The sequence below is a fragment of the Notothenia rossii genome (assembly GCF_949606895.1).
Source record: "Notothenia rossii genome assembly, chromosome: 3".
Lineage (NCBI taxonomy): Eukaryota > Metazoa > Chordata > Actinopteri > Perciformes > Nototheniidae > Notothenia > Notothenia rossii.
Window position 1 is genome coordinate 59,974,682 of NC_136901.1, and position 26,745 is coordinate 60,001,426.

The window sequence follows — 26,745 nt, forward strand, 5'->3', positions numbered from 1 at the left end:
TATATGTACAATGAAAGTGTTACATGAAATAAAATAAGTGAATAAATAATAAATGATTATGTGAATGCTATATTTTTCAGTGTATGTGGGTGAGCTGATGAGGCTTGTGTTTGAGGAAGTCTTTGAGGACCCAACACCCTTTGTGGAGGAGAATACAATCCCCATCCCAAAGGACCTGTCCACTCAATTTGACAGGCCCTCAAAGGAGGAAGTGGTTGCCCGCCTTGTCTCCCGTTTCAGTCAAGGGGAGGTCGGAAGCCAACATACTGTCCAGCCAGATCAGGAAACTCCTGGCGTATCCGGCGGACAACACATGACGGGATGACCACTCTGATGCCTCGTCCTAAAAATCCCCAGCACCAGCTTACAAAGCTTTGATAGGCAAGATGCCGAAAACGCCTATAAGGGGAGGAATGGATGATATACAGTGTATATATGTATATTTACACATTATGTACATTTCTAAAAATAAAGTTTGATGGAAATACTTAGTAGCATTTCTTCCCTGAATTATTTGCTCCTATAACATATCATTCATAGATAGCAAAACATGATTTGATTTTTCATCAAACACATTAGTTGTTTATTACAGGTAAGAATAACTTACTCTTCTGCCGTTCTATGCCTCAAAGGTCCATAATCAAATCTGTACATGTTATGGAGGTTCTGCAGGGTGTATGGGTTGAGAAAGTTTGGCTCTAGTCCTGGGTGCTGTACATAATAGGTGCTGGGACTTGGTTCATTTTTTTTACAACCTATAGGAAGGTAAGATATTTGTTAGATAACACGTTTAACAATTAAATCAACTATGGCAAGGTTTACAAAATAAACATTCAATTACTAAGGAAGTAATAAAAGTGCATATAATAGTCTATTGACTTGACAAATATGTATGGTCTATATCTTGGCATATAATGTTGTATGCTACTGTTGGTGTTTTCAGCTAGCTGGCTACATAATGTTGTAACTGTCAGCTTGGCTACCTTTCTAATTTCTTTGCAGCAGAGACGTTTTCCACTTTGGTAGGCGTCATGGCGCAGTTTCCACAAGTGCACCTAAATAACAACAGTTGTAGATATAGTTTGGTTAGTTAGCGGACAAACTTGTTACTGTGATGGAGATAAATGATGCAGTTCTAACATCTGAAATGTAAGAGCGATACTAAATAAAAACGTTCCACTGTGAAACCGTCTGCTCTAGTCTAGTTTGGGACGGTGGATCAGGTCTATCACGTTGGTCTGTCTCACTTTCAGGATCGGACTCCGGCTCAAACAGATACGGCTGGACCGACGCCATTGTAAAACTGATGTTCCGCTCAGAGTTGAAAAAAGCACTGTGTTAAACATGGGCGGAGCCTCTCTGGTGGTTTACTAATCAGAACAGAGTGGCCGAGCTGACCAATCAGAGCAAACTAGGCTCACAGGGAGGGGGGGGGGGCAGGAGCTCCAACAAGCCGTTAAGGACAGAGTGAATACACATACTATACAAAGATGCTGTATGAGAAACCAATGTGAGTTTGGAAATTTGCACAGTATAAATCTATTCTAATAGACCTCAACAATGGAATTATGATCAGTAAAAATGGCCATGACATGGGACCTTTAAGCAAAAGTACAAATATTATGTTTCTGAAATAATCCACCACATGTAACAGTCGTGATTTCAAAATTCTATCTTAGTATAATTACAAAAGTATATATACTACTATATGTATTTAAAAAAGGACACAAGTATTATACAGTGGATAGCTAAATGTACTTTAAGTTTCAACTGTGAAAGTACTCGTTATCCAGAATGGATATTTTCGTAGTATTTTATTATTATGGTTATAATATATTAAACTATTTTTATTCATGTAGGTTTGTCGTTTTAGTATTGTAGTTTTTGAATTTGGACCAAATGTAGATACTAAAAATACTGTGTGGATAAGTAGTACAGTACTGCATAATACAATATCAGCATATCATGTGTTTTTTAATGTACAAAGTAACTAGTAACTGTGCTTACAAATAAATAGTGGAGTAAAAAGTACGATATTCACCTCTGACATGTATTGGAGTAGAAGTATAAAGTACTATTAAGAGGAAATACTTAATTCAAGTATGTCAAAAAAGTATTTAGGTACAACAAATAAATATATTAAGTGACTTACAACAACTGCTGGTATTGGACATTGGTACAGAAACAGAAAAGCTGGGAGTGGTGTGTCCCTCATGAATCAGTGCATAATTTGCTCACACACCAAACACATCCTTACAGTACCGTCTCCGGAGTGATACATGTAGAACTGGAGAAGAGCTGCAGGAGAACAGGCTGGGTATCCTGACAGGTTGACTGTCAGTCAAAAAGTCCCACCCTTTTTAAGGCATAACTAATAAGACCAAACTTGTCAGAAAGATTAACACTTTAACATATAAATGAACTATCCATAAAGATAGAAACCAAAAATGTGCAATGAAAAACTGAAAAGTTGACTTTAATTATATGTATTATGTCAACTATTTCACACAACTGTATTGGGTTAGCTGAAAGCAATAATTCATTGAAGCTTTTTAAACTTGATTGTATTGCTTTTAACAAACATCATACCGTCATGTGGAATCTGTTGACATAATTCATTTAATTAAAGTCAATGCTTCAGTTTTTGTAGTGTGTTTGATATGTTCGACTTGTCGTTTGGTCCATTTCCAATCTGCTACCATGGAAGTAGTAATAATGATGTGCCTTCCATCACATTAGTATGCATGACAAGTGACAGGTGGTGTGACATGTCACACCTCCCCTACTTATGCTAATGAGCTAAGTCCTCCCTTTGTTCGTTGTGAGATCCTTTGATGTGAAGGGTGAGGTGTCATCACACATAGGTGTGAAATGCCCCCCTGTGTAGCGCCTTTGTTGTCTAATCCTTTGATGTGAGGGTTGAGGTGTTATAACATGCCGGTGTAATTTCACACCGGCATGTTATAAGCCTCTGATGCTAATCTAGGTGTTGATTAAGGCAGTCTCTTTGAAGTTGTGCGTGAGACTACCTCGTCCCCTCACACCCCCGGCCTCTCCCCCTTTCTCCACCCCTTCCTGTCACACCCACCTTTCCTTTGGCTATGAGGTCAGAAGATAGTGGGGGTGGAGTTAGGTGAAAAAAAAGAAATCCGTGCAGACTAAATAAAAGCCTGTCATTTCCACTCATCAAGTCACCTTTCAAAAAAGAAAAATGGCCAAGAGAGGCATCGATATGGGTTTAATCAGCGAGACGCCTGTGACAACTTACCGCCATCCGTCGGGAGCGCCAGTCAAGAAACGGATGCAGTATCTGTGCCGGGTTCAGAACCTCCGTCTGAGGCTCTTCATGAAAAATAGAGTCAGGATGTGTGAGACTGTCTCCCCCCGCCCCCCTCACACCACTTCTTCTCCCCCGCTTTCTCTCCCCCCTCCTGTCACCCCCTGATTTTGCTGTTATCCTATGCCAGAAAGATAGGGGGGTGGAGTTAGCTTTAAAAAGAAATACGCTCAAACGAAATAAAAAGCCATTAATTTTCACTCACTAAGTCACCTAAAACTTTTATTGTCCTCTCTAAATTAGATTAGTTTTTTTAATAGGATTTGTGTAGACTAAAGATGTTTTTTTTTAGTTGTATTGCTTGTGAACTAATGTGTAATTGCTTTATTAACTATAAGGAAGTCTCTTTTATGAAGAGGGGTAATAATAATTTAAAAGATCTTAATGACCCCCTGATCTTGTATTTTTAATGTTTAATTACTTCACACAACTTTTTTATTTTGTATTGTTTAATTACGTTATTAACTATAAGGAAGATTATCTCACAAAGGAACTGGAAGATACACGTTTATGTATGCAAAAAGTTAAAACTAGAAAAAATGAAATACTTTGTCTAAATATATAGATGTTATTTAAGAATGTGACTCTAAAAGCCAAGTTTGTGATTTTAACACTTTTTTACTGACACTAGGCAGATTTAGCTTTCTTTGTCTCGTTGTCTTTCTCCTACTTTTTGGATAGAGTTTTATGTATGACAACTTTACAACTGGTAGAAAGTTAAGTACTTTTTCTGAACAGATTTTCTTTAAGAATGTGACTCTTAACACACCATCCCTCCGAGAGCCAGACATACTCATCCCCTTTTCAACGCCCCCCTGCAGTCGCTCAGGTGTGAAACCCCCATACAGAATGTCAGTCACTGTGTAAAACTTTTATTTTATTGAAGACTGTGACTCTAAAAGGCAAGTTTGTGATTTTAACACTTATTTACTGACACTAGGCAGATTTTGGCTTTTTTCTCTTTTCTTGTGTTAATAAGATACTTTTAGACACACTTTGATGTATGCATAAAAGAGAAGTTTTTACAAATGTGTTTCTGCTCCATTAGCTCCAGGGCGGCTCCAGTGGGGCTGATCAGAACAAAGAAAGGCTGTAAACACTTAAAATACATAGAGTTAAGAGTGTGGAGGGAAATTAAATTATTCATTTACAAACATACAAGGCTTTGTCTACTGAAGATCAATGCAAGGGCAGAGTTTCACTCTGTAGGGGGACAAAAGAAGCATCGTTAATCACCTGGACAAAGGACTCTTTAAAGCAGAGATACCATATGCAGACACATACCTGAATATAAGCAGGAGAGGACTCTTTAAAGTAAATACATTATAAGGTTAAAATAAGATATATATGTTTAGTTGTTTATGATGAATACTTATAGTTACACTTTATTGGATGCAAAACTTTATAACTTGGTAAAATATTCATTGATTTGTAATTAATTGAGTTTCTTAAAGAATCAAACACTAAATGGAGAGTTTGTGATTTTAACACTTTTTTGATAACTTGACTTGAATAACATTACTTTTTTAAATATATGTTTTTTAGATGACTTTGCTGATTTTTCTGCAACCAATATACATTTAGATACAGTTTGTTGTCTGAAAACTTGTATTTTCTTAAAGACTGTGACTCTAAAACTTTTTTACTGACAATACGCAGATTTGGGCGTTTTTTTCTCTTGCCAAGATATCTTTAGACACACTTTCAGGTATGCAAAAAGTTACAACTAGAAAAATCAAATACTTTGTCTAAATAGCTGTTATTTAAGAATGTGACTCTTAATGGCAGCTTTTTGATTTAAGTAAGAAAATCCAGTTAAACAATGTGGTTTTTGATGACTTTACTGATTTTTTGCTTTATTCTGCTACCAAGATACTGTTGGATAGTTTGTTGTCTGAAAACTGTACAACTGGTAGAATGTCAATCACTTTGTAACATTTGTAACAGGCAAGTTTTTGATTTTAACATTTATTTACAGACACTAGGCAGATTTTGGCTTTTTTTGCTCGCCAAGATACTTTTAGACACACTTTGAGGTGTCCAAAACAGAGTCCTGCAAGAGTCTGATTTTCAAGACCCGATCCCGCCCCGCAACCCGCACATATTGCCAATTAGTTCCACAACCCGACCCGACCCGTCGGCACAAGATCTGCAACCCGACCCGAACCCGCATATATATACATATATATATATATATATATATATATATATATATATATATATATATATATATATATATATATATAGGCAGGGCCGGCCCTAGACATTTTGGTGCCCTAGGCGAGATTATGATTTGGTGCCCCCCCCCCCCCCGCCTCCAAGCAATACACAATAGAATATATAAAGAATAAATGAAAAATCTCTACAAAAGACCAATACACTACAAAAACTGAAACGTATTGACATAGGTAATATACATAAAGAAGGTTTCAAATGTATTCATTATTGTATGAACATGTTTTAATTGGGGGGTGGATGTCACATCCTCTAGGGGGGTCCGGGGGTATGCCCCCTTCGGAAAGATTTGTTTTAACATTTTAAAGTAAAATGCTTCAATCTGGTGCACTTTGAGCAGAATTACTAGAGACTAGATCTAGGGGTACAACTCTAAACACCCATATGAAAAAGATCGGTTTACATTTTAATAACCAAATAAGTATGTGAACATAACCAATAACCCACAGCCAATAACAAATAAATGTAACATATTTTTTATTTATTTTATCCTTATTATTATTATTGTAGTTATTAAATGAAAATCACTCATCAAACAAAAGTAGCTTCTCTTAAAACTTCAAGAAAAGAAAGTGCAAACGTGGACAAAAATATAGCCAACGGAGCTCTTACAACTGAGGTTATTGCAAATAAATTAAGATAATGAACAACATTACACACACTATAAATCAAATGAAACAGGCAATCAGAACAACAAGTCTCTGCTATGTTATTGTGTCCTTTAATTAGTCCACATCCTTAAAGTCGGACACGTCTGGACTTCCTTGCTGCAAATTCATTTATTGTGTCGTCAAATGATATTTGCCCCGAAACCTTGCGATTGATGCTTATTAAAGCTAATCCATTGAGGCGTTCTTGAGCCATTGACGACCTCAGGTATGTTTTAATGAGCTTCAATTTGGAGAAGCTCCTCTCCCCAGCAGCAACTGTCACTGGAATAGTGACAGCGATCCTGAGGGCCACCCACATATTTGGATACACTTCGTTCATTTTCTTCTCCTGTAGGAAAGTCAGAAGTTCCAGGGTGGTCATGTTGGCTTTTGGCAAAGCTGGGAAATTCTGCATCTCCAGTGCAAGTTCCCTCTTATCCAGGTCTGACTGCCCACCCCAGCTCAGGGTGTTGCTGAGTGTTTCACACTGCTTCATCAGATCTTCCTTTGGCAGGTCAGGGAAGTTGAGTAGCACCCCAAACTTTTTCTCTACTTCACCTAAGGCCTTGAATCGCTCCTGCAGTGATGCAATGGAAACATCCACCACCATATTGAAAAAAGAAACTTCGAGTTTCTTTAGTGCATCACTCACTTGCTCCTCCTGGGACTCATAGGAGAACTGTCTCTTGGTTGATCTCAGCCTCTTCTGCTTGAGAACAGCTTCCACATTCATTTGGCCACAGATGTCTTTGGCAGATGCTTAGGCAGAAGCAAATCCATTGCCTCTGTAGCTGACCAAAGAAACTTCTGTTTTTCTCAGGAGGTCAACAGCAATATCCAGCTGCATTGACACTGATTGCAACATTTTGCTGACATGTTTGATGTTGGTCAGGATGTCATACCATACCACAGTGCATATTGCAAAGCGGTATGATCCAACCTCTTCAGCCAAAGATTGTGCCTCAATTTTTACGACTCCATCTGTGGCTTTATCCCTCACCTCTAGAAGTGCATCTCTGACTTCTGCAGCCTGATACCTTACAGCCTCTATGCTGTTGATCCGACTCTCCCATTTGGTATCAGACCATGATTTCAATGTGATGTTCACATGGCTTTTTAGGATGGACCATCTCTGAGTGGAGGCAGAGAAGAGTGTGAAAAGCTTCTGCAGGTAGCCAAAGTAGCTAGTGGCTTCTGCAGAGCTTTTTGCTGCATCAGCTACCACCAGGTTCAATGTATGTGCTCCGCATGGCACAAATAAAGCCCTTGGATTGATTTGAACAAGTCTGGCTTGGACTCCTTTCCTCTTTCCTTTCATATTTGCACCGTTGTCATAAGACTGCCCTCTACAGTCTTCAAAAGGGATATCAAGCTGTTCTAATCTCTTTAGAATCAGGGTTGAAAGGCTTTCTCCAGTGGACTGTTCTACCACAAGGAACCCCATAAAATGTTCTTTTATTTGGGGCGTGTCCTGGGTTGTAACTAGTCGAATAATGACTGATAGTTGCTCTGTATGGCTCAAATCTGGGGTGCAATCCAAAATAATTGAAAAGTATTTGGATTGTTTGATTTCCTTGACCATATGGTCCCCAATCTTCCCACTGATGCAATCTATCAGTTCATTTTGAATTCTTTTTCCCAAATAGGAAATATTGGTGGTTCCTCTTTGGACCTCAGCAACATGCTGTTTGAGGACTGGGTCGAACTTCGCCATGAGCTCTACCTCCTTCAGGAAGTTGCCATTATTTGGCTGGTTAAGTGTTTCTGTCGTCCCTCTAAAGGCAATATTTCGCTCTGCCAACGACTGAATTATTGCCACCAACCTGGTCAGGACTTCACGCCACTTCCTCTTTTCAGCCTCCATAAGTGCCATTTCTACCTTGTCTATAGTTAGGCCCTTTTCAAGTCGAGTCTCCAGTTCCTTCCACAACGTCATGTGCCTAGAGTGTTCTGGGCTGTTCTCATGTGTTTTTAGTTTGTCAGTGCAATTTTTCCAGTCATTTAGTCCACTGCTGATTAGTTGGTACTCTTTTTGGGAGAACAGCTTGCAGCAAAAGCAGTAAATACTTTTGTTTTTCTTGGAATACACAACCCAGCTCCTCTTGATTGTCTCTCCATTCACTAATCTTCTGTAAAAGTAGTGATGATGGCAACTTCTCCCTCCCTCCTTTTTAGGAAAAGTGAAGTCGGATTTTAAATGATATGGCCCACGTCTGACTAACTCCATCCTCACTGTATCACTCAGTGCTGGCCAGTCAGCAGGATCTGAGGGGACTGCAATGGTGGACTCAGATGGGCCTGGGCAGTCAGCAGGATCTGAGGGGACTGCAATGGTGGACTCAGATGGGCCTGGGCAGTCAGCAGGATCTGAGGGGACTGCAGATGGGCCTGGGCAGTCAGCAGGATCTGAGGGGACTGCAATGGTGGACTCAGATGGGCCTGGGTAGTCAGCAGGATCTGAGGGGGCTGCAATGGTGGACTCACATACTATGCTCGTTATTCCTTCACCTGCAGGCAGGCAATCCAAACATGCAAAGAAGTTATTCATGCTTCAGTTTTCATTATTTATCATAATAATAACAATAATAATAATGACAAAAAAGTAGTGTATGAACGATTACACAGAGACCATAAATGTTTGGCAAAACTTACATTCTTCAGAGTGTGATGTACATGGGAGATCAGATGTTCCTTCTCCAGCAACTGGGGGCTTTTTGAGGTATTTCTCAAGTGCAGCTGGACATTTATAGGGTAGATATTAGCACATTACAAGCAAAAACATTTATATACAGTCAGGCAAAAATAACTGCTGCAATCTGCCTCAGCTGTATGCAAGTTCACAACTGGCCTATATAAAAGTGAGGTTCTGCTGCCCCAGGAGATCATTTGCAAACATAAGTAACAACTAAATAATAACACATGCCCATATTGGTTGGTCAGCCTCACTTTATACAAAGGAGCAGTTATCCAGATAGCTTTCTTCTGGCTAACATTAACATTATTTCGTTACATCAGCATATAAAACAAAGCATTGCACAATAATTAGACATTAAAAAGTGCAGAAAATAAAAAAAATATAATAGAAAATAAACAGAAAAATAAATATATATATATACACACAAGTTGACCGTGAAAATAAACTATCTGACAAATTAAACACTATTGGAGGATCAATTTACAGCTATCACAATATAAAAGTAGGATATTATTTACAAAAAGATTATATAGGAATAATAACACATAAATAAAAACTTAAAATCATTTGTATCTATCATTCTGTATCAGAGGCTCGCTGCTAGCATGGCATCAAAGCTGTATCATGGCTACCTCCTTAGCTAGCTAGCTAGCTTAAAATCAAATGTCTAACGGTACAGTACATACTGAATTTTTTTTTTTTACACAAGCCGACTTACCTCTGTCTTTGACTTTCGATTCCTCCTGTTCTTTTTTCCGTTTCCTTCCCGTTGCCCCAGAAGGCTTGGACCTTTTCATAATGCTAATGTTTTGCCTCTTGCTGTTGCGATCGTTGCGATCTCCGACACTTTCAGCTGGAGCTGCCGCGTCACTTTGGCTGTGAGCCACGGCCTGTGGGTGCCTGATAATAAGCGACCATCCCCCCTTTCATCACTTACAGTTACAGCGCCCATCGTACAGGGCAAATGCAAAATGTTGCCGCCGGCCCGGGGTGCAAAGGGTGTTTACTTTGTTCAATTATTGTAAATGTATTACATCAAGGGCAGAAAATTAGGCAGAAAATAATTTTAATTTTTTTTTATTAATTTTTTTTTTCTCCCAGCGCAGCGCGGCAGCGCCCCTCCAGATCTGGCGCCCTAGGCGACCGCCTAGTTCGCCAGTGGGAAGGGCCGGCCCTGTATATAGGCCTATATACTGTATATATGAGCAGTGAAAGAATTTACAGAATTCACATGAGCACGATTAAAGGGAAATGGAGCTCCCGAGAGAGCGCTGCGCTGCCTTAAATACAAGCTGTAGGACTTTGAGGAGCTGTCCAGTAACACTTTCTGAAAATAAACTATTCATTTGTTGCGTTTCCCATAAATCATAAATGTTCAGCTGGACGATGTATTCGAGCTGCTTATGATGCAGGGAAACATGCAATTATGAATACACGCAGTTGCGTATTTGGCTCAAAAAGCGTGGGATGTTAATAATTAGGCTACATAATAATAATAATAATAATAATAATAATAATAATAATCAAGTAGCCTAACCTACGACGTTGAAAGTGATAATTGTTGGCCATGTCATATGTGAAATTTGGATAGTATACTTTAAAACGAAGGTAGCCTAATCCAGGAAATACAATGCCGTTCATTCCATTTAATTATATTCATGTAGACACATTAATTAGATGCTCCTCCGCCCCTCCCAAAAAACGTGACTTATTAAAAACGGAACATTATCATATTGTTATGCAACAATCACGTGCATTTATTTGGTTTAATGTTACAATCATTATGGCTGACGATATAAAACAAATTGAAGCCAACTGAAACCAGTGTAATTGCAACAAGGCGGCCGCGGCCTGTCAGACACTTTTAAACTGTTTAGAACAGTCAAGCTGGCTAATGCCAAAACAACAGACATATAGTAGACCTAACACACTTTTTTTTAACAGACGTATAACCTTTTACAGAGTCTGTATTATTATATATTATAAAACGGACAAGTCAAATCAAGCAATCTGATTGGTTCTTAGCCGTGATATACTGAGCGTATACCACGGGTAGAATTGTAAGTTACTTTTCACAACAAGTCAGTATCCCTCCGCTTCTAAGAAAAACAGTATACTGTTGGGCTGAAAAGCAAACTGCAGGCTTCGCGTCGGGCCGAACCACGCCCCTTAGCTGTGATATAATGAGCATATATCACGGCCTGTCATGAACTATTGCTTAAATATACGAAATATATAAGTACATATAAAACATATAAAACGTACATATAAAACAACATATATTCCATATAACACACTTTTTTTTTTAACAGACTTTTACAGACAGGCTGGCTAACGCCATGTTCATCTCACAACTCAGTGTTTCTTTAGATTACTATGCTGAAAAAGAATGTCATCAACTGTCCCTGGTTTCAATTGGCTTCTCCTTTCTGAGACCACAAATCCAGCCGTGGAAAAATCTCGCTCAATCGCGGCGCTTGAAGCTGGAATGGAAAGAATCGAACGAGCAATGTGTGCCACATTCGGAAACCTGGTTGCATGCTCCTTCCACCAGCTGAGAACATCGAAATTCTCCTCCCTCGGTGACTTGAAGTCGATGTATGCGCTCACTTCATCCTGAGTGCACTCATCCCTGTAAGAGGAATCCTCGACGTCGGATAATCCCTCCGATTGTCTAGCTCTCTTCTCGGGCGGTGCTGAACTGACAGTCGCAACACGTTGTGTGGGCGATGCACGCCCATGGGCGCGGGAAGGGGGGTGCTGAGGGCGCTGCAGCACCCCCTAGCGGCAGGCAGGGGGTGCGGAGCTCCCCTGTCTGAATTATTATTTGACGGTTATTGCTGCTCCCGCTGTGCATAATCTGTGTAATATGTAGCCAATAAATTCCACATTGTTGGTAAAATGATATTTTGGCCTGCCCCGAATGTTTTTTCTGTAGCCCTGGACAATTCTACCTCAATAATATAATACATTAACCGTGCTTTACGTGAACCTCATCAAGACAGTAGAAAGGACGGCAGGACTGTAATTTCCCGTGTTCAGTGAATGCAACAGAGGCAAGACACCAGACCAATCAGAGAGTTGGATGGAAATAAAAGTGTGCTTGTGTCATTCAAGCTCGCGGCTCTGTGTGTGTGCGGAAATAGCGCATTTAGTGTGTGTGAGAGAGGGGGAGAGAGAGAGGGACCGGTGCCAGCAGCAGGGACCGTGTTGTTAGCATCTGGTTAGCTAGCTGCACTAACGGACATACGGAGCTGTTTGTTCCACAACAAGCTGGAGGAGAGCTCTCCTCTCAGACTGAGAGGCTCAGGTGAGCTAAAGGACTCTCTGAGTGTTTAGATAGTTAACTTTAGTCTAAGTTATCTCAGTGGGTCTCAAACGGTTTGGTCAAAAAATATTCAAAAGATTATTTCCGCGGCACACCTTCATATGATCATTATAGTTATAAAAAAAAAAAGAGAATAAAGGAAAAACAATTATGAAATACTATATGGCAGTAAAACAAGAATACAGTTTGAAAGGGGAGTGATTTGTAAAATATCCATAAAGAAAAAACATCTGATCACAGTTGTGTTTCATCTGGGTGTTGAGAGATGTATCCATATATCTCTTAATGTTGCTCTCAAAGTGCATCAGATTGATGCTTTTAACTTCAATATTTAAAAAAAATCTTCCCGGGTGAGCATCCCCCCGGACCCCCCTAGAGGAGGTGAGGTCCGCTCCCCACTCGTAAAAAATAGCACTTTACCCCTGCCAATATGCCGTGACCTGATTATCGAGCCTTCATTGTAACAGTCGCGGGTTTACTGTGTGTTTGCGTGTGGGGAGTTTTTTTGTGCGTGCTCTATAGTGCCCGTAATAGTGTTCACTGGAGTCCAGCACCTCAGCACCCCCACTCAAAATACCTTCCCGCGCCTCTGTGCACGCCTCTCTTTTATGTCTAGAGAGGTGCGAATAGAGGGCGCAAGATTAAGCATATGCAATTTTATAAACTTTACAAATAGATTTCCTAATATTTTACATTTCATATTTTAAATGATGAAAACAGACAAGCAGGCGAATAAGCATATACAATACAGTAACAGTGGGCTATACTGTAACGTTAGGATAGTAACTTTTTTCCAATCCTACCTCAATTTAATTTTAATACAGTATGAAATAAACTATGAGATCACTTTTTTCTTTTTTCCTTTGGCCTTACCGTTCACAAGGCGCCGCACTTCGTTGTGCACTGTTTCCATCGAATGTTCCTCCACGAGCAGCTTCAGACTTTTCAGCTTTGGGTGCAAAAACATGGCCAGTTTGTGCAGGACGTGTATCTCGTACTTTTCAACCAGAATTGTGAGACATTTTGCCTTTAGAGAGGAGAATGTCAGGTTGTCAGTGGAGGATGGTTGCAGGTGGCGTTTGAGGCGATCAAGCCAAACAGCGGTGAGGTGAAGGGTTGGAGTTTTGGATGCCTCCAGTGCCTTAGTAGCCTCCTTGAATCTCTGAAGAAACATCACCATTGCATTCAAAGTGTCTTCGCTCAAGTCGTTCAGACGACCCTCTTCCCCCCTTTCCAACAGCAGTGCACGAACGTCCTCATATTGACAGCTGATCGACTCGAGCATTGTGTGGACTGAGTTCCAGCGTGTTTCCACTGATGCTTTTAACGTCTTTTTAAGGCGATTCTGGAGACTCGTTTGCTTAAAGTAAGTTACGAGTGACTTTGCCCCCGTGACAAGCGTAGTCACTTCCTCTCCGAACGCATCTTCTTGGTTTGGTTTCCCGATTGTAGTGTAAAGCATGTTGTTAAGGATGTGTGCAGCACAGCTCAGTCTTGTGACGGAGCGAAGGGCTGCCACTATGTTTGAAACCCTGTCTGTCACATACACCAGTTTGGTGAAGAAATCCTCAATGCTGTATCTCCGCAGGGCTTGGATTATTGCTGGTTTGATATTATCAGACGTTTTACGCAAGGTGCTATCCCATTCCGACGTAGAAAGCACCCTTTCGACTAGCTCCCACTTGCTATTGATGTAATGTATTGTGTGACAAAGGTAGCTCATTTTCCGATAATCCTCGGTCCACATGTCCTAAAGTGAATGCTCCATTGTACTCACTCATCTGTTGTCTCAGCTCAGGAATTATGCTTTGGCGTATGTCTTCTGCATATTTTGTCACTCTGCGAGATATTGTTGTCGGATCTGGTAACAGTTGGATTGCATCGACACGGCCAGCCCACGCACCAATGTCAATCAATCCCTGTGCTAATCCAGTGAAACCATCGCCACACACCGTTTCGAATGATCTAACATCACTGCAGACACATTTTACTGCTAATTTGGACACCGTCTCCTTGTCTTCCCTTTTGGGTGCTTTAAGATCACGGTTATTGGTGAAGTATTGATTGATTGGTCTTGTACCTGTGGCATTGGCAGCGCAGCTCGACTCAATATGTTTTTTCAATGATGAAGTACCTAGCTTGCGGCTATCATAGGCCAACACTTTTTTGCACTTCTTGCAAGCAGCGAACCCAGCGACCTGGTTGTGTTCTCCATCTAGGATGAGTCCAAAAGCCTCCCAGACAATGGATTTCACTCTTGATGAAGAGTTTTCGGCAATACTGTATTCTCCGCTGGAGAGCTTCGCCTTCACCGGCTCAGTCATTTTGAATGTGGCGCGCACCGCGGGTACCCGACCCGATGCAGGACTCTGATCCAAAACCTTAAAACTAGAAAATGAAGTACATTGTCTGAATAGATTTTTTTTAAAAGGCACTTTGATTTTAACGTTATTTCAGTGGAACAATCCAGTTTTTGTTAACATCAAGGCTTTTTTCTCTTTTCATGTTTTACTAAGATACTTTTAGATACAATTTGTTATCTGAAATTTTTACAACTGGTAGAATGTCAGTCACTGTGTAACACTTTTATTTTCTTAAAGACTGTGACTCTAAAAGGCACATTTTGTGTAGTTGATCTGACGGAAATTGTGATTTTAAATCTCAAAACCGCTACAGTATCTGTCAGGCAGAAACTTGGGACAACTCATTTGCTAGGGTTAACTTTGATTTAAACATTTGTAGAATACTAAGGGCTTTATTGAGTAGGTGTAACTGTATTAAGGGTTAAACTCATAACTTTATAACTTAGGCTTTTATGTAATTGTAAAACCATTCAGTGCAACTGAAAATACAATAACAACTCAGGAGGGAGGCAGTCTAGATTTCCTTTGAGGGCCACCAGCTGCAGAGAATTAACTAATTAAAGGGGCGTGGCCCCACAGCTGTGAGAAATCAGCAATCAGGTATCCATTTTAGGTAACTTTCCTGGAGCGTCAGACAGACGAAGACTGATAAAGACATTAGAGTCATGCTGGAGTCTAAGACTGACAAAGACATTAGAGTGCTGCGGGAGTCACGAGGGAAGCAAAGAGGAGGCAAATCCTACTCAGATTGAGCTAAATATCGCTGGTGTTTTATTTAGATTTTAGCCCCTCATGCTATAATCATGTGTATTTTCGCAACTCTCACTGGCCCCGTGTATCTCCTAATCGATATAACCGGCCTGCTCTCGTCTATCCCATATGCTCCACTGAGATTCAACATCTAGTTTCAGGGGGCCTGTGGAACTGCCAGTCAGCTGTTCCTACAGCTGACTTCATCTCTGGCTACGCTTCCCTGCAGTCTCTGGATTTCCTTGCTCTCACTGAGACCTGGATTACTCAATCCAACACATCCACCCCAGCAGCTCTCTCCACAGCATATTCCTTCTCCCATACACCCAGACCCACTGGCAGAGGAGGTGGCACTGGTCTCCTGCTCTCTCCCAACTGGAGCTTTTCCCTCTTCAAGCTACCTAACTTCACTCCGTCCACCTTTGAATTCCATGCTGTCACAGTAACCCATCCTATACAATTAACCATTGTTGTTCTCTACCGTCCACCAGGCGCCTTGGGGGACTTCTTGGAGGAATTAGATAATCTCCTCTCACACATCCCTGAAACTGGCCCTCCCGCTGTACTTCTCGGAGACTTCAACCTCCAGACAGGGAAGATATCTGAACTAACATCTCTTTTAACCACCTTTGCTTTCTCACTGTCTCCATCCCCACCAACTCATAAAGCTAGCAATGTCCTTGATCTCATATTCTCAAGGAACTGCACTACTTCTAACCTCTCTGTAAACCCGCTTCACACATCCGATCACTTCTTCATTTCATTCTCTCTACCTCTTTCCAAACATAACAAACTAATCTCTTCTAATTCTGCACTTGTCCGCCGCAACCTTCGTTCCCTCTACCCTCCCTTCCTCTGACTCGTTCCAACTCCTGCCTCCAAACTCTGCTGCAGAAACTCTCCTCTCTACTCTCTCATCCACTCTGGACTATCTCTGTCCTCTCACATGTCGGCAGGCTCGTCAGTCCCCTCCTGCCCCCTGGCTAAAAGATGCACTGCGTGCTAATAGAAACATCCTTTGGGCAGCAGAGCGGAAACGGTGGAAATCCAAACACCCTGACGACCTCCTAACCTATCAGGCTCTCCTCTCCTCTTTCTCTGCTTCAATCTCTCAGGCAAAAAGCACTTTCTTTCAAGATAAGATCCAATCTTCCTATTCCAACCCCAAAAAACGATTTTCCATCTTCTCCACCCTCTTGGACCCCCCTAAAGCCCCTTCCCCTCCTCCCTTCTGTCAAGCGACTTTGTTAACCACTTTGAAAAAAAGGTTGATGATATTCGCTCTTCTTTTTCTGACTCACCTTTACTCACCGCTGGGTCACCAGAACCACCTTTCACCCACACACTAACCTCCTTTACCCCTCTCTCTCCAAGTGAGGTTCTTACCCTCATTACCTCTGCCCGTCCTACCACCTGTCCTCTGGACCCTACCCTTCAAACCTCCTTCAGACTATCGCTCCTGATATTCTACCGTTTCTCACCCATCTCATCAACACTTCTCTAACTTCTTGTCACTTTCCAAACAGTCTCAAGGAGGCAAGAGTAAACCCTCTCCTAAAGAAACCCACTCGCAACCCGTCTGACGTTTTAAACTACAGGCCTGTCTCTCTCCTCCCGTTCCTGTCTAAAACACTTGAACGCGCTGTCTTTAAACAACTCTCCTGTTATCTCCATCAGAACAACCTGCTGGATCCGCACCAGTCTGGTTTCAAGGCAGGTCACTCAACAGAAACTGCCCTCCTTGCTGTCACTGAGGAACTGCACATTGCTAAAGCAGCCTCCCTCTCCTCTGTTATCATCCTTCTGGACCTGTCTGCTGCATTAGACATGGTGAATTATCAGATCCTCCTTCGCACTCTCCAAGAACTTGAAGTTTCAGGCTCTGCACTTTCCCTCCTCACCTCATACCTCAAAGACCGCACCTACAGTGTTACTTGGAGAGGGTCGGAGTCCGACCCCTGTCAATTAACTAAAGGGGTCCCTCAGGGCTCTGTTCTCGGTCCCCTCCTCTTCTCCCTGTACACAAACTCGCTCGGGTCTGTCATTAGCCCGCATGGTTTTTCATACCACTGCTACGCTGACGACACCCAATTAATTCTATACTTTCCCCGTTCAGATACCCAGGTCGACGCACGCATCTCTGCTTGCCAGCAGACATCTCTCGGTGGATGTCTGCTCACCACCTCAAGCTTAACCTTGACAAGACTGAACTGCATTTCCTTCCGGGAAAAGATTGTCCCACTCTTGACCTAACAATCAACATCGGCACCTCTATTGTTTCCCCGACTCAGACTGCAAGGAATCTGGGTGTAACCCAAGATAACAAACTGTCCTTCACTGCAAACATCGCTGCAACAACCCGCTGCTGTAGATACACTCTTTACAACATCAGGAGGATACGTCCCCAGCTGACCCAGAAAGCGACACAGGTTCTGGTCCAGGCTTTCGTCATCTCACGCCTAGACTACTGCAACTCCCTCCTGGCTGGTCTACCTGCATGTGCCATCCGACCTCTGCAGCTCATCCAGAATGCAGCTGCTCGTCTGGTCTTCAACCTTCCTAAATTCTCCCACACCACGCCGCTCCTCCGCTCCCTTCACTGGCTTCCGGTAACTGCTAAAATCCACTTCAAGACACTGGTACTTGCGTACCATGCTGCGAATGGATCTGGCCCTTCCTACATCCAGGACATGGTTAAACCATACACCCCAGCGCGTGCACTCTGCTCTGCATCAGCCAAACGGCTCGCTGCAACCTCACTGCGAGGGGTACCCAAGTTCCCATCAGCAAAAACAAGTGGGTTTGCTATCCTGGCTCCAAAATGGTGGAATGAGCTCCCCATTGAAATCAGGACAGCAGAAAGCTTACACATCTTCCGGCGCAGACAGAAAACTCATCTCTTTCGACTCCACTTCGAGCGATATAATTATTAACAAAGCACTTATATACTAATAAAGGACTGGCTTATCTAAAGCCAGTTGAGTAGCACTTGAAATGTTTTAGCTCTATGAAAACTGATGTACTTATATGATTCTGTTTTCTTCAAGTTTGTATTTTGTTGGTCGAACGCACTTATTGTAAGTCGCTTTGGATAAAAGTGTCAGCTAAATGCAATGTAATTGGGATTTTAATACTTATTTACTGACACTAGGCAGATTTTGGCTTTTTTTTCATGTTACTAAGATACTCTTAGATACACTTTGATGTATGCAACACTTAACAACTGGTAGAATATGAAGTACTTTTTAAGGAATTCGGTTTCTTTTAATGGCCTCTTGGCAGATTTTGGCTTTTTTCTCTTGCCAAGATACTTTTAGACACACTTTGAGGTATGCAAAACCTTAAAACTAGAAAATGAAGTACATTGTCTGATTAGATTTTTTCTTAACCTCTTAAGCCCGAGGGTCCCCCCAGTGGACCCCTCCCACCGTTTTTTTACGAGACTATGTCTCAGGGCTTCTTAACATTTATGAAACTATTAATGTTCCATACCCTTTTAACGATAAGGAACTCAGCTAACTGTCTATGAACCATTTTTAGCTAAAAGAAACACAAGAGTAATACCAAGCCTTTGAATTAGCATGGAGCGAAAAAATGCTAACGGACTTTTGCACAGTACTCACGGTAGCAATGCCCTTATTACTTATCGTCACTGCACAAACAAGATATCCGATTAAAGCTGAGACTCCACAGATTCCACACATGTAATGTCATCACTGTAGGACCCCGAATTGCGGAGCGATCAGCCAGAAAAGAGAAAGTAAACAACATCTGGTTTCAAAAATATTACAATAATTACGTCTTACCTTTTTTGATTTATGATCAAAAGTTGTGTTCAATGGAATGAAAATGCCGCTCAAGGTTAATCCAATGTCTTTGTGTCACGTAGAAATGTTTACTGATAATCCACCATCATATTTATGGCAATATACTGGGCATAAAGTTTTGCCGTCCAGGCTTTTACTTTCAGATGTGCTTCGTTTGCTTCTCTATTACGTCCGCAATGGTAATGTTTACGTGGATTTGGGAACTGCCCATCTATTCTATTGGATATAGGTGGTTAAGAAAAAGGTGTAAATCACCCAAATCGACCAATGGGTTCCAGAGATATGGTCCTGCGTAAAGTATAAAGAATGCCAGCCAGCGTAAGCACTTTACGCAGCAGACTTTACTTATTGTTTACTACGTAAGGAAGCAGGAATTGCAGGACCCAGAGCCCACGGAGCACAGAGCGGACAGCAGATAACGGAATTGCAGTTTTATTGCTCATAGATTATCAGAACTTTTCAAAGGGGACACAGCCACATTGGATATTAACCTATGGATTAACTACATCATCGTTGTTATCGTTTTAATGCCATTGAAGACCAGTTTAGACCAGACAAAGACGAAGGTAAGCCATGTTAGCATTGTGTAGCTACCTAGCGCCACTTGTTTTGATGTACGTTTTTGTTGATAACGTCGCAAGTTTATATCTTTCAGTGTTGAGGTGGGCACCGTTAGATTCTGTGTCTTTACGATCATAAACGATGTGTTGGATGTGCAGCTAGGATAAGTAATAAGGGAGCTAGGAGTGATTTTCGGTGCAGTAATACGTTAGCATTTTTCGCTCGGGGCTAATCCAGAGGCTCACTGTTAGCATTGTGGGGCCTAAGAGGATAACAGAGTATGTTTTTTTTATTTTTTCACAACAGTTGTATTTGGATGGAATGAATACCTATAGTGATTATTCAAAGTAAAAAAAAAGATTTTTACAGTGAAAAAGGTCAAATGGAACTGATGGTTCCCAAATTACCCAGACGTGAGTCCGCCTGGACTTTATTTTTCTAAACCTCTCAAAAAGTTAACTTGTTTTGCATCAATCTTGATACATGGTATTTATTATATGTTATAGTTTGGATTCATAAAGGTTTAAGTCTACTAACCCATCATTCAAGGGTGGTTTTCACTATAGGTAATGATTTTTTTTTAGGCGGACATTATAATTTACATGTTTTTACTATGTTCCATCTGAATTTACTTTAAAATAAAAACATCTATATTGATTCTGACACTTCTACATCCAACTCACAGATGTAGCCTTGCTTTGAGAGAAAAGATTATTAATTTATCACTTTTAGAAGTGAAGATATAGTCTTTGCTGTGTTAGTGGTATTTTCTAGCCTGAAAAACAGGCTCAGGGCTTAAGAGGTTAAAGACTGTTTCTCTAAAAGGCAAGTTTTGTGATTTTAACACTTTTTACTGACACTCGGCAGATTTGTGTGTAATTCTCTCACAAAGGAACTGTAAGATACACTTTATGTATGCAAAACCTTAAACATTTATGAAAATAAAATACTTTGAATTCTTTTTTTTTTAAAGAGCCTGTGACCTGAGTTTCCCCCATCATCCAAACCCATCAATTTGAGTAAATATTTTCCCCTTGAAAATCGTTACTGAACTGATTTTGGATATTTGTACTTTGATAACCATTAATCTGCCCTTCAATGTTGACCATTTTCTGGATCCTCTCGGGGATTCTTCAAGTCCCGCCAAATTATGTGTGACGTCATTGCGGGCACAGCGCTCCAGCTGCAAGTTCAGGATCCCAGCATCTGCATGTAAACGCACGATGGCGCACACAGCAACAAGCTCACACAGCGATGACAGTTTAATTTTGAACGTGTCTGAGAGCTCATATGAGGCTGAAGGATCGGTTTATTTTGCATCTGTTAGAAGTTTAGGAATTAGGTGCGTCAATATGGGCGATCATACGGTCATGTAGCCAGTGGTGGACTGGGACTAAAAATCAGCCCGAGACTCTCGACCGGCCCACTTCGGTACCGCTAGTAAATTGTCAACGGGGGGAGTGGGGGATGTGCTAGTGACTTATCCGAACGGCCCACTTCGGTACCGGCCCATCGGGATTTCTCCCGATGGCCAGTCACTGCACCCAGCCCAGCCCATGTAAACTGTCAACGGGGGGAGCCTCGCTGCGGGGAAACTGTGGACCTAGTGTCCCGATCGGAGTGGGAATAATAATAATAATAATAATAATAATAATCCGTGCATTTTATCCATTAATTTCCCCAACATTGTGGTAAAAAAAACACACGTTTAATCCATGTTGGTGTACTACAACTACAAAAAGCATCGCTTTGTTTTCTCATCAGGAAATGCAGACCGGCTCAAACAAACGATTTTTAAATCATCATCCTCACGATCATTTAATGTATCATATGTTCGCTGAATTGACATGAAAGCACTAATAAATGTAGTTTCATCCACTTGAGTTTACAACTACAAAAATAATCGATTTGTTTTTATATCACATCCTACGGGAGGAAATTCAGCAGCTCTCACGACCAATTTTTAATCCTAATTTAATCATCATCTTCACCACGATCATTTATGTTTATGTTCGCCGAATTGACATGAAAGCACTGACAAATATGAATATACTGTAGTCAACTTCATTAAAACGTTATTAACGTGCCTAAACTCAGTAACTCACCATTTCTACGCATGACAACACACTTTGTCCGTGTTTGGCTCTCTCGCCGCACAGTGAAGCATTCCCGCATTGACGTCACTTCCGGCTTCCCCCAAAACTTCAAAATTAGTCGAAGGAATTTCCCCGCGATGTTCGAAATTATTGATATTTATCGGAACGGTATCGCATCTTCTTTTTTAAACTGACGGTTCGAGATGACTAGTAGCCCAATATTTCATTGCACAACAGTTGTTGGGATGCTGTCACAGGCTCTTTAAAGGCACTTTTGATTTTAACGCTATTTCAGTGGAACAATCCAGTTTTGTTGACATCAATGCTTTTTTCTCTTTTTTGTGTTACTAAGATACTTTTAGACACACTTTGATGTATGCAACACTTAACAACTGGTAGAATATGAAGTACTTTGTAAGGAATTCGATTTCTTTTAATGTCCGTTTTTTAAACACTTGGGTTTTTTTTCTGATATCCTTACATATTTTTGTTATTTTCTGCTACCAAGATACTTTTAGATACACTTTGATGTACGCAACACTTAAAGGGTATACTATGAAGTACTTTGTAAGGAATGGGGTTTTCTTTAATGGGTGCAAAACTTTAGAACTGGGTAAAATATTCATTAATTTGTAATGAATTGAGTTTCTTTTTTTGATTTTCAACATACTATTTGTACACAATGACTTTTCCATATTTTTATTTTTTTTCTGAGAAACTATACTTTTGACTTTTTCTGAAAAATCATGACAGACTATTATTTATTCTTAAATTGTACCTCTTGCTGCTTGGTTGGAAATGATAGATGAAAAAGCTACAAAGCTTAAAGAACTTTAAAAAAAAAAAAATTCTACAGATGACTCAACGCAATAAGTCCCACCCTCCAGAGGTGGGAACAAGTCTTTGCGCTCAAGTCCGAGTCAAGTCTCAAGTCATTGCGCTCAAGTCCAAGTCAATTCTCAAGTCAGGATGGGCAAGTTCAAGTCAAGTCCAATTCCTAAACTTTGACAAAACGAGTCTTAAACAAGTCATTGTGTGCTTTTCACCAAATGTAATGACATCGATCAACAGAATAATACTTAATAATCAAACTGCTCTTTATTAGTCGGATTAATAATTTAATAATCTATTTTCTCTGCTGGTAAAGTAACGTGTTTTCTTCTATTTTAAGAGGGATCAGTAAGGTAAGGCTACCATGACGGTTTGATTCAGAAGGAGTTTAATGTATAAGATCCCTGATGTGGAGGTAACCAGAATGTTTATTTCCACTGTGTACAACATGTTATAAGGGACCCAAAATCAATCTTTATGCAAGGGATAATGTGCAGCGAGGCGGTCAGTCATTATGGGGAAAAGAACACCTGAATCTAGATCCCTCTGCAGGTGGTACTTTAACTATATGTTGATGCTCATACTTTTGTACTTTTACTTGTAACATTTTGAATGCAGGACTTTTTATTGTAACCGAGTATTCCTAAACTCTGGTACTTTTACTCAAGTACAAGATCTGAACTTCTCCCACCTCTGACAATTATCCTGAGTGGTTGCCAAATAAAAACCCTGCTCTGAAGGTTATTTTCATTTCACAAATCCTGCACTCAGCTTTGCTTTCTACAATATCACTGAAATGCAGCCAGATGTTGCTTCTTTTTTCTGTTTTCGCTAATTTCTTGACTTTTTCCGACGCGCTTGCATTTAAATCCGTCTCCCCGTCGCTCTGTGCAGCTGGCCTGTACCACTACACCTGCTGTGCCCCCCACCCTTCTTTCACATAATGGTATGATTCTAGTGTGTCCTCGCATATGATTGGCCACATGGTGGCCCAGCTAAATAAAGACCCGCCCCTGCCTTCAAGGATTCTCAGCAAGAGTAGGAGCGGCTGAAGATTCTGCTCTCCCCGACGGGAGTCTGCTCTTCTAGCGGCATCTCGCGAGCGGCGTGTGGGAGACCTCTGAACTAAAAGTATCAAGTCACCTCAAGTCAGAAGTGTCCAAGTCGAGTCGCAAGTGTTTTGTGATTTTGTCAAGTCGAGTCTCAAGTCATCAAATTGGAGACTCTCCACCACACCTCTGCCACCCTCCACTCAGCAAATCATCTAAAACTAAGGACCCCACTAAGACGACCGCTGAAAACTAGTCATAGATCTAGTCTCCCCCCGCAAGTTGCAGCCAGGAACATGGTGTGGTGGAAGTGTGGTGATGAGGACGATTGAAAACAGAATGAGTAGTGACCCCCGTGTAAACAGAATGGCTGAAGTTTGTAAACTAGAAGACATTTTGGATATCGTTCGTTCTGGCAGTACTATTCCGGGTCATTGGGAAACGATTGTAAACGAAACATTTAAAGTGGTCCTGGAATCTTCATTTTCCGAAACATTCTGTTACATTACCGAAGAAATGAAACAAACAAAAGTGTATCATGTGCTCTCATTGTATGCTCTGTTTGTAAATGTAATGCATCTTTGTGTCAAAAACAGCATACACATGAATATTTTGACTGAAGTGAAAAAACTCCATCATGATATTTCCAGTAATCTGGGGAATTCTAAGCTGGAGACGGTCCTGGGGAAGTTACAATCAGTATAACTATTGATTTTGTGTGTGAAAAAATAAAAATGTAAATAGGAAATGTTTAAAAAATGAAAAAAAGTGTTTTTTACATTTAAAAACTGTTGTCTTCATTATACAGGGTTCCTCCAGGTTTCGCCAACTCAAATTTAAGACTTTTTAAGACCTATTTCACGGCAAGAAAGTATGAGGGAAAATTGCTATGAAAGAAGAAATATGTCCGATAATTACTTACAAAGTAAATTAGTTCATGTTCAACATAAGAACATAACAGTACACAGAACTGTGTTAGCGTGTTAGACAAAAAGTGTGTATGTGTGTGTTAGGGCTGTGCAATTATTCGTATTTTAATCGCAATTACGACTTTGGCCTGCCACAAATACGAAAACAACATAATCGAAAAACGATTATTTAGCTTTGCTAGGTTGTGACAGTGCACTGCAACATATTTGATCTAATTAATTTTAGTCTAATTTATTTTTATTTATATATGTTTAGTAGCTTGTGGAAGTGCGCTCCAAAATATTTGTTGATCTTGTTTATTGGTATTTATTATTTTGATATTATTTATTTCAATGTATCATTTATTTAATTTATTTTTGTATAGGTTTTTCAGTTGAATTATACGTTCAGGGTAATCAACAGTTAAAAAGATACTGTTCAAATTATTATTTGTTTTAAAGTTCAATAAATGGATGTTTTCAAATGTAATAATCGTGATATTAATTATTGACCAAAAAAAACGTGATTTTTGCCATAATCGAGCAGCCCGTGTGATTGTGTGTGTGTGTGTGTGTGTGTGTGTGTGTGTGTGTGTGTGTGTGTGTGTGTGTGTGTGTGTGTGTGTGTGTGTGTGTCTGTGTGTGTGTCTGTGTGTGTGTGTGTGTGTGTGTGTGTGTGTGTGTGTGTGTGTGTGTGTGTGTGCGCGTGTGTGTGAAGAGCTATATTCAGAGCTCTGCTGCCGTGGCTACAATCTTTCATCGTTGTTGTTGTATGATTGGTGTTTAACTACGGTATTTAGCGTCGCCATATAGGTCCACAGCACCTCCGCTTTTAGGGTTGACGTCACCCGGAGGTCCTCCGGTGTTGTTGCGGGAGCTGCTGCACTAGCTAACGCTGCACTAGCTAACGCTACATTAGCAAAACAAACGCTAATTTATTTAGCAAAAGGTGCAGCGGGCTTCAAACACGTTCCCCTCCACTGGTTTCGACTAAGCACTAAATCCGATGTTTTCCAACTAAATATGGTTGAACTTACACTTCCCCATATTTATTTGCAAGTAGATTCGAAGATACCTGAGTTTCTGACTGCCGCTAGCTGAAGCTTGGTTGCTAGGTTACTAGCTGGGTGTTCTCCGATAAGGGGCCAGGGGAAACAAAGTTAGTGATTACTGGTTCCATGTTGATTTATTTCAATACAAATTGTTGGGGGAAACTGAAAGGCTATGACCAAACTGGTTACTTTGCAGCCCGGACATTTCCCCCAAAACACATTTAGACGTGATTGCAACACAGAAGTACCTTTCAAATCCGATCCTTTTTAAGACCTTCTAAATCATATGTCACGGTTTGTGAAACAAGCAGGACCCAAATGCAGATATAAACTGAACATTTCTTTATTTCAAGGCTATGATATATATGTAGACAATGACAAAACAGAACACTCACCGCAGAACTAGTCAGGGAACAAGACGAACCGACCAAGACAGACAGACAACCCAGAACTTAAATACACACAAGACTCAATCACATAACAAGACACAGGTGAGGAGGGAGGAGAAAACACAGGGGCCCAGGTGAACATAATCAGACCATTAGACACACTAGGGAAACTAATGACAAGAGGAAAACACAGGGAGAAGGACCAGTCAATAACCCAAAGGAAAACATGACATGGAAAACAGCAAAAACATTCAAACCTACAAAACTATAAACGTGACATAACATGAGAATCGTGACATAACCCCCCCCTCAAGGGACGGATTCCAGACGTCCCAAAAAAACAAAAATCCAGCAGGGTGGGTGGAGAGGGTCTGGAGGACGGGTCTCGGGCGAACGGCCCGGGGGCAAGGCAGAGTTCAAAAAAGGGGAATTCGGGCGGACGGCCCGGGGGCAAGGCAGAGTTCAAAAAGGGGAATTCGGGCGGACGGCCCGGGGGCAAGGCAGAGTCCATGGAGGGAATCTCGGGCGGACGGCCCGGGGGCAAGGCAGAGTCCGAGGAGGGGTGAAGACCAGACAGCTCCGGAGGCCGGTCAGGAGCCGGTGTCGGCAAGATCCCCCATGGAAGAGGACACAGGACCGGCAGGACCCCCGGCAGGAGAGCAGTCGGCGGAATC

The 26,745-nt window shown here is 41.1% G+C and overlaps 1 protein-coding gene and 1 long non-coding RNA gene across 2 annotated transcripts; both read right to left on the bottom strand.

Annotated features, from left to right (window-relative positions):
• On the bottom strand, positions 1-26,096 carry LOC307033634. The gene is made up of 4 exons (XR_013806588.1): positions 26,078-26,096; positions 984-1,055; positions 608-755; positions 1-399 (listed from the first exon to the last, which is right to left on the bottom strand). It is a non-coding gene; the product is annotated as an uncharacterized lncRNA (long non-coding RNA).
• On the bottom strand, positions 5,776-9,868 carry LOC307034415 (zinc finger MYM-type protein 1-like). Its single transcript, XM_079673263.1, has 3 exons — positions 9,636-9,868; positions 8,875-8,958; positions 5,776-8,730 (listed from the first exon to the last, which is right to left on the bottom strand). Exons 1-3 carry the CDS (start codon positions 9,712-9,714, stop codon positions 6,983-6,985), a joined length of 1,911 nt encoding a protein of 636 aa, XP_079529389.1. The 5' UTR covers positions 9,715-9,868; the 3' UTR covers positions 5,776-6,982.
• Positions 26,097-26,745: the final 649 nt, after the last annotated feature.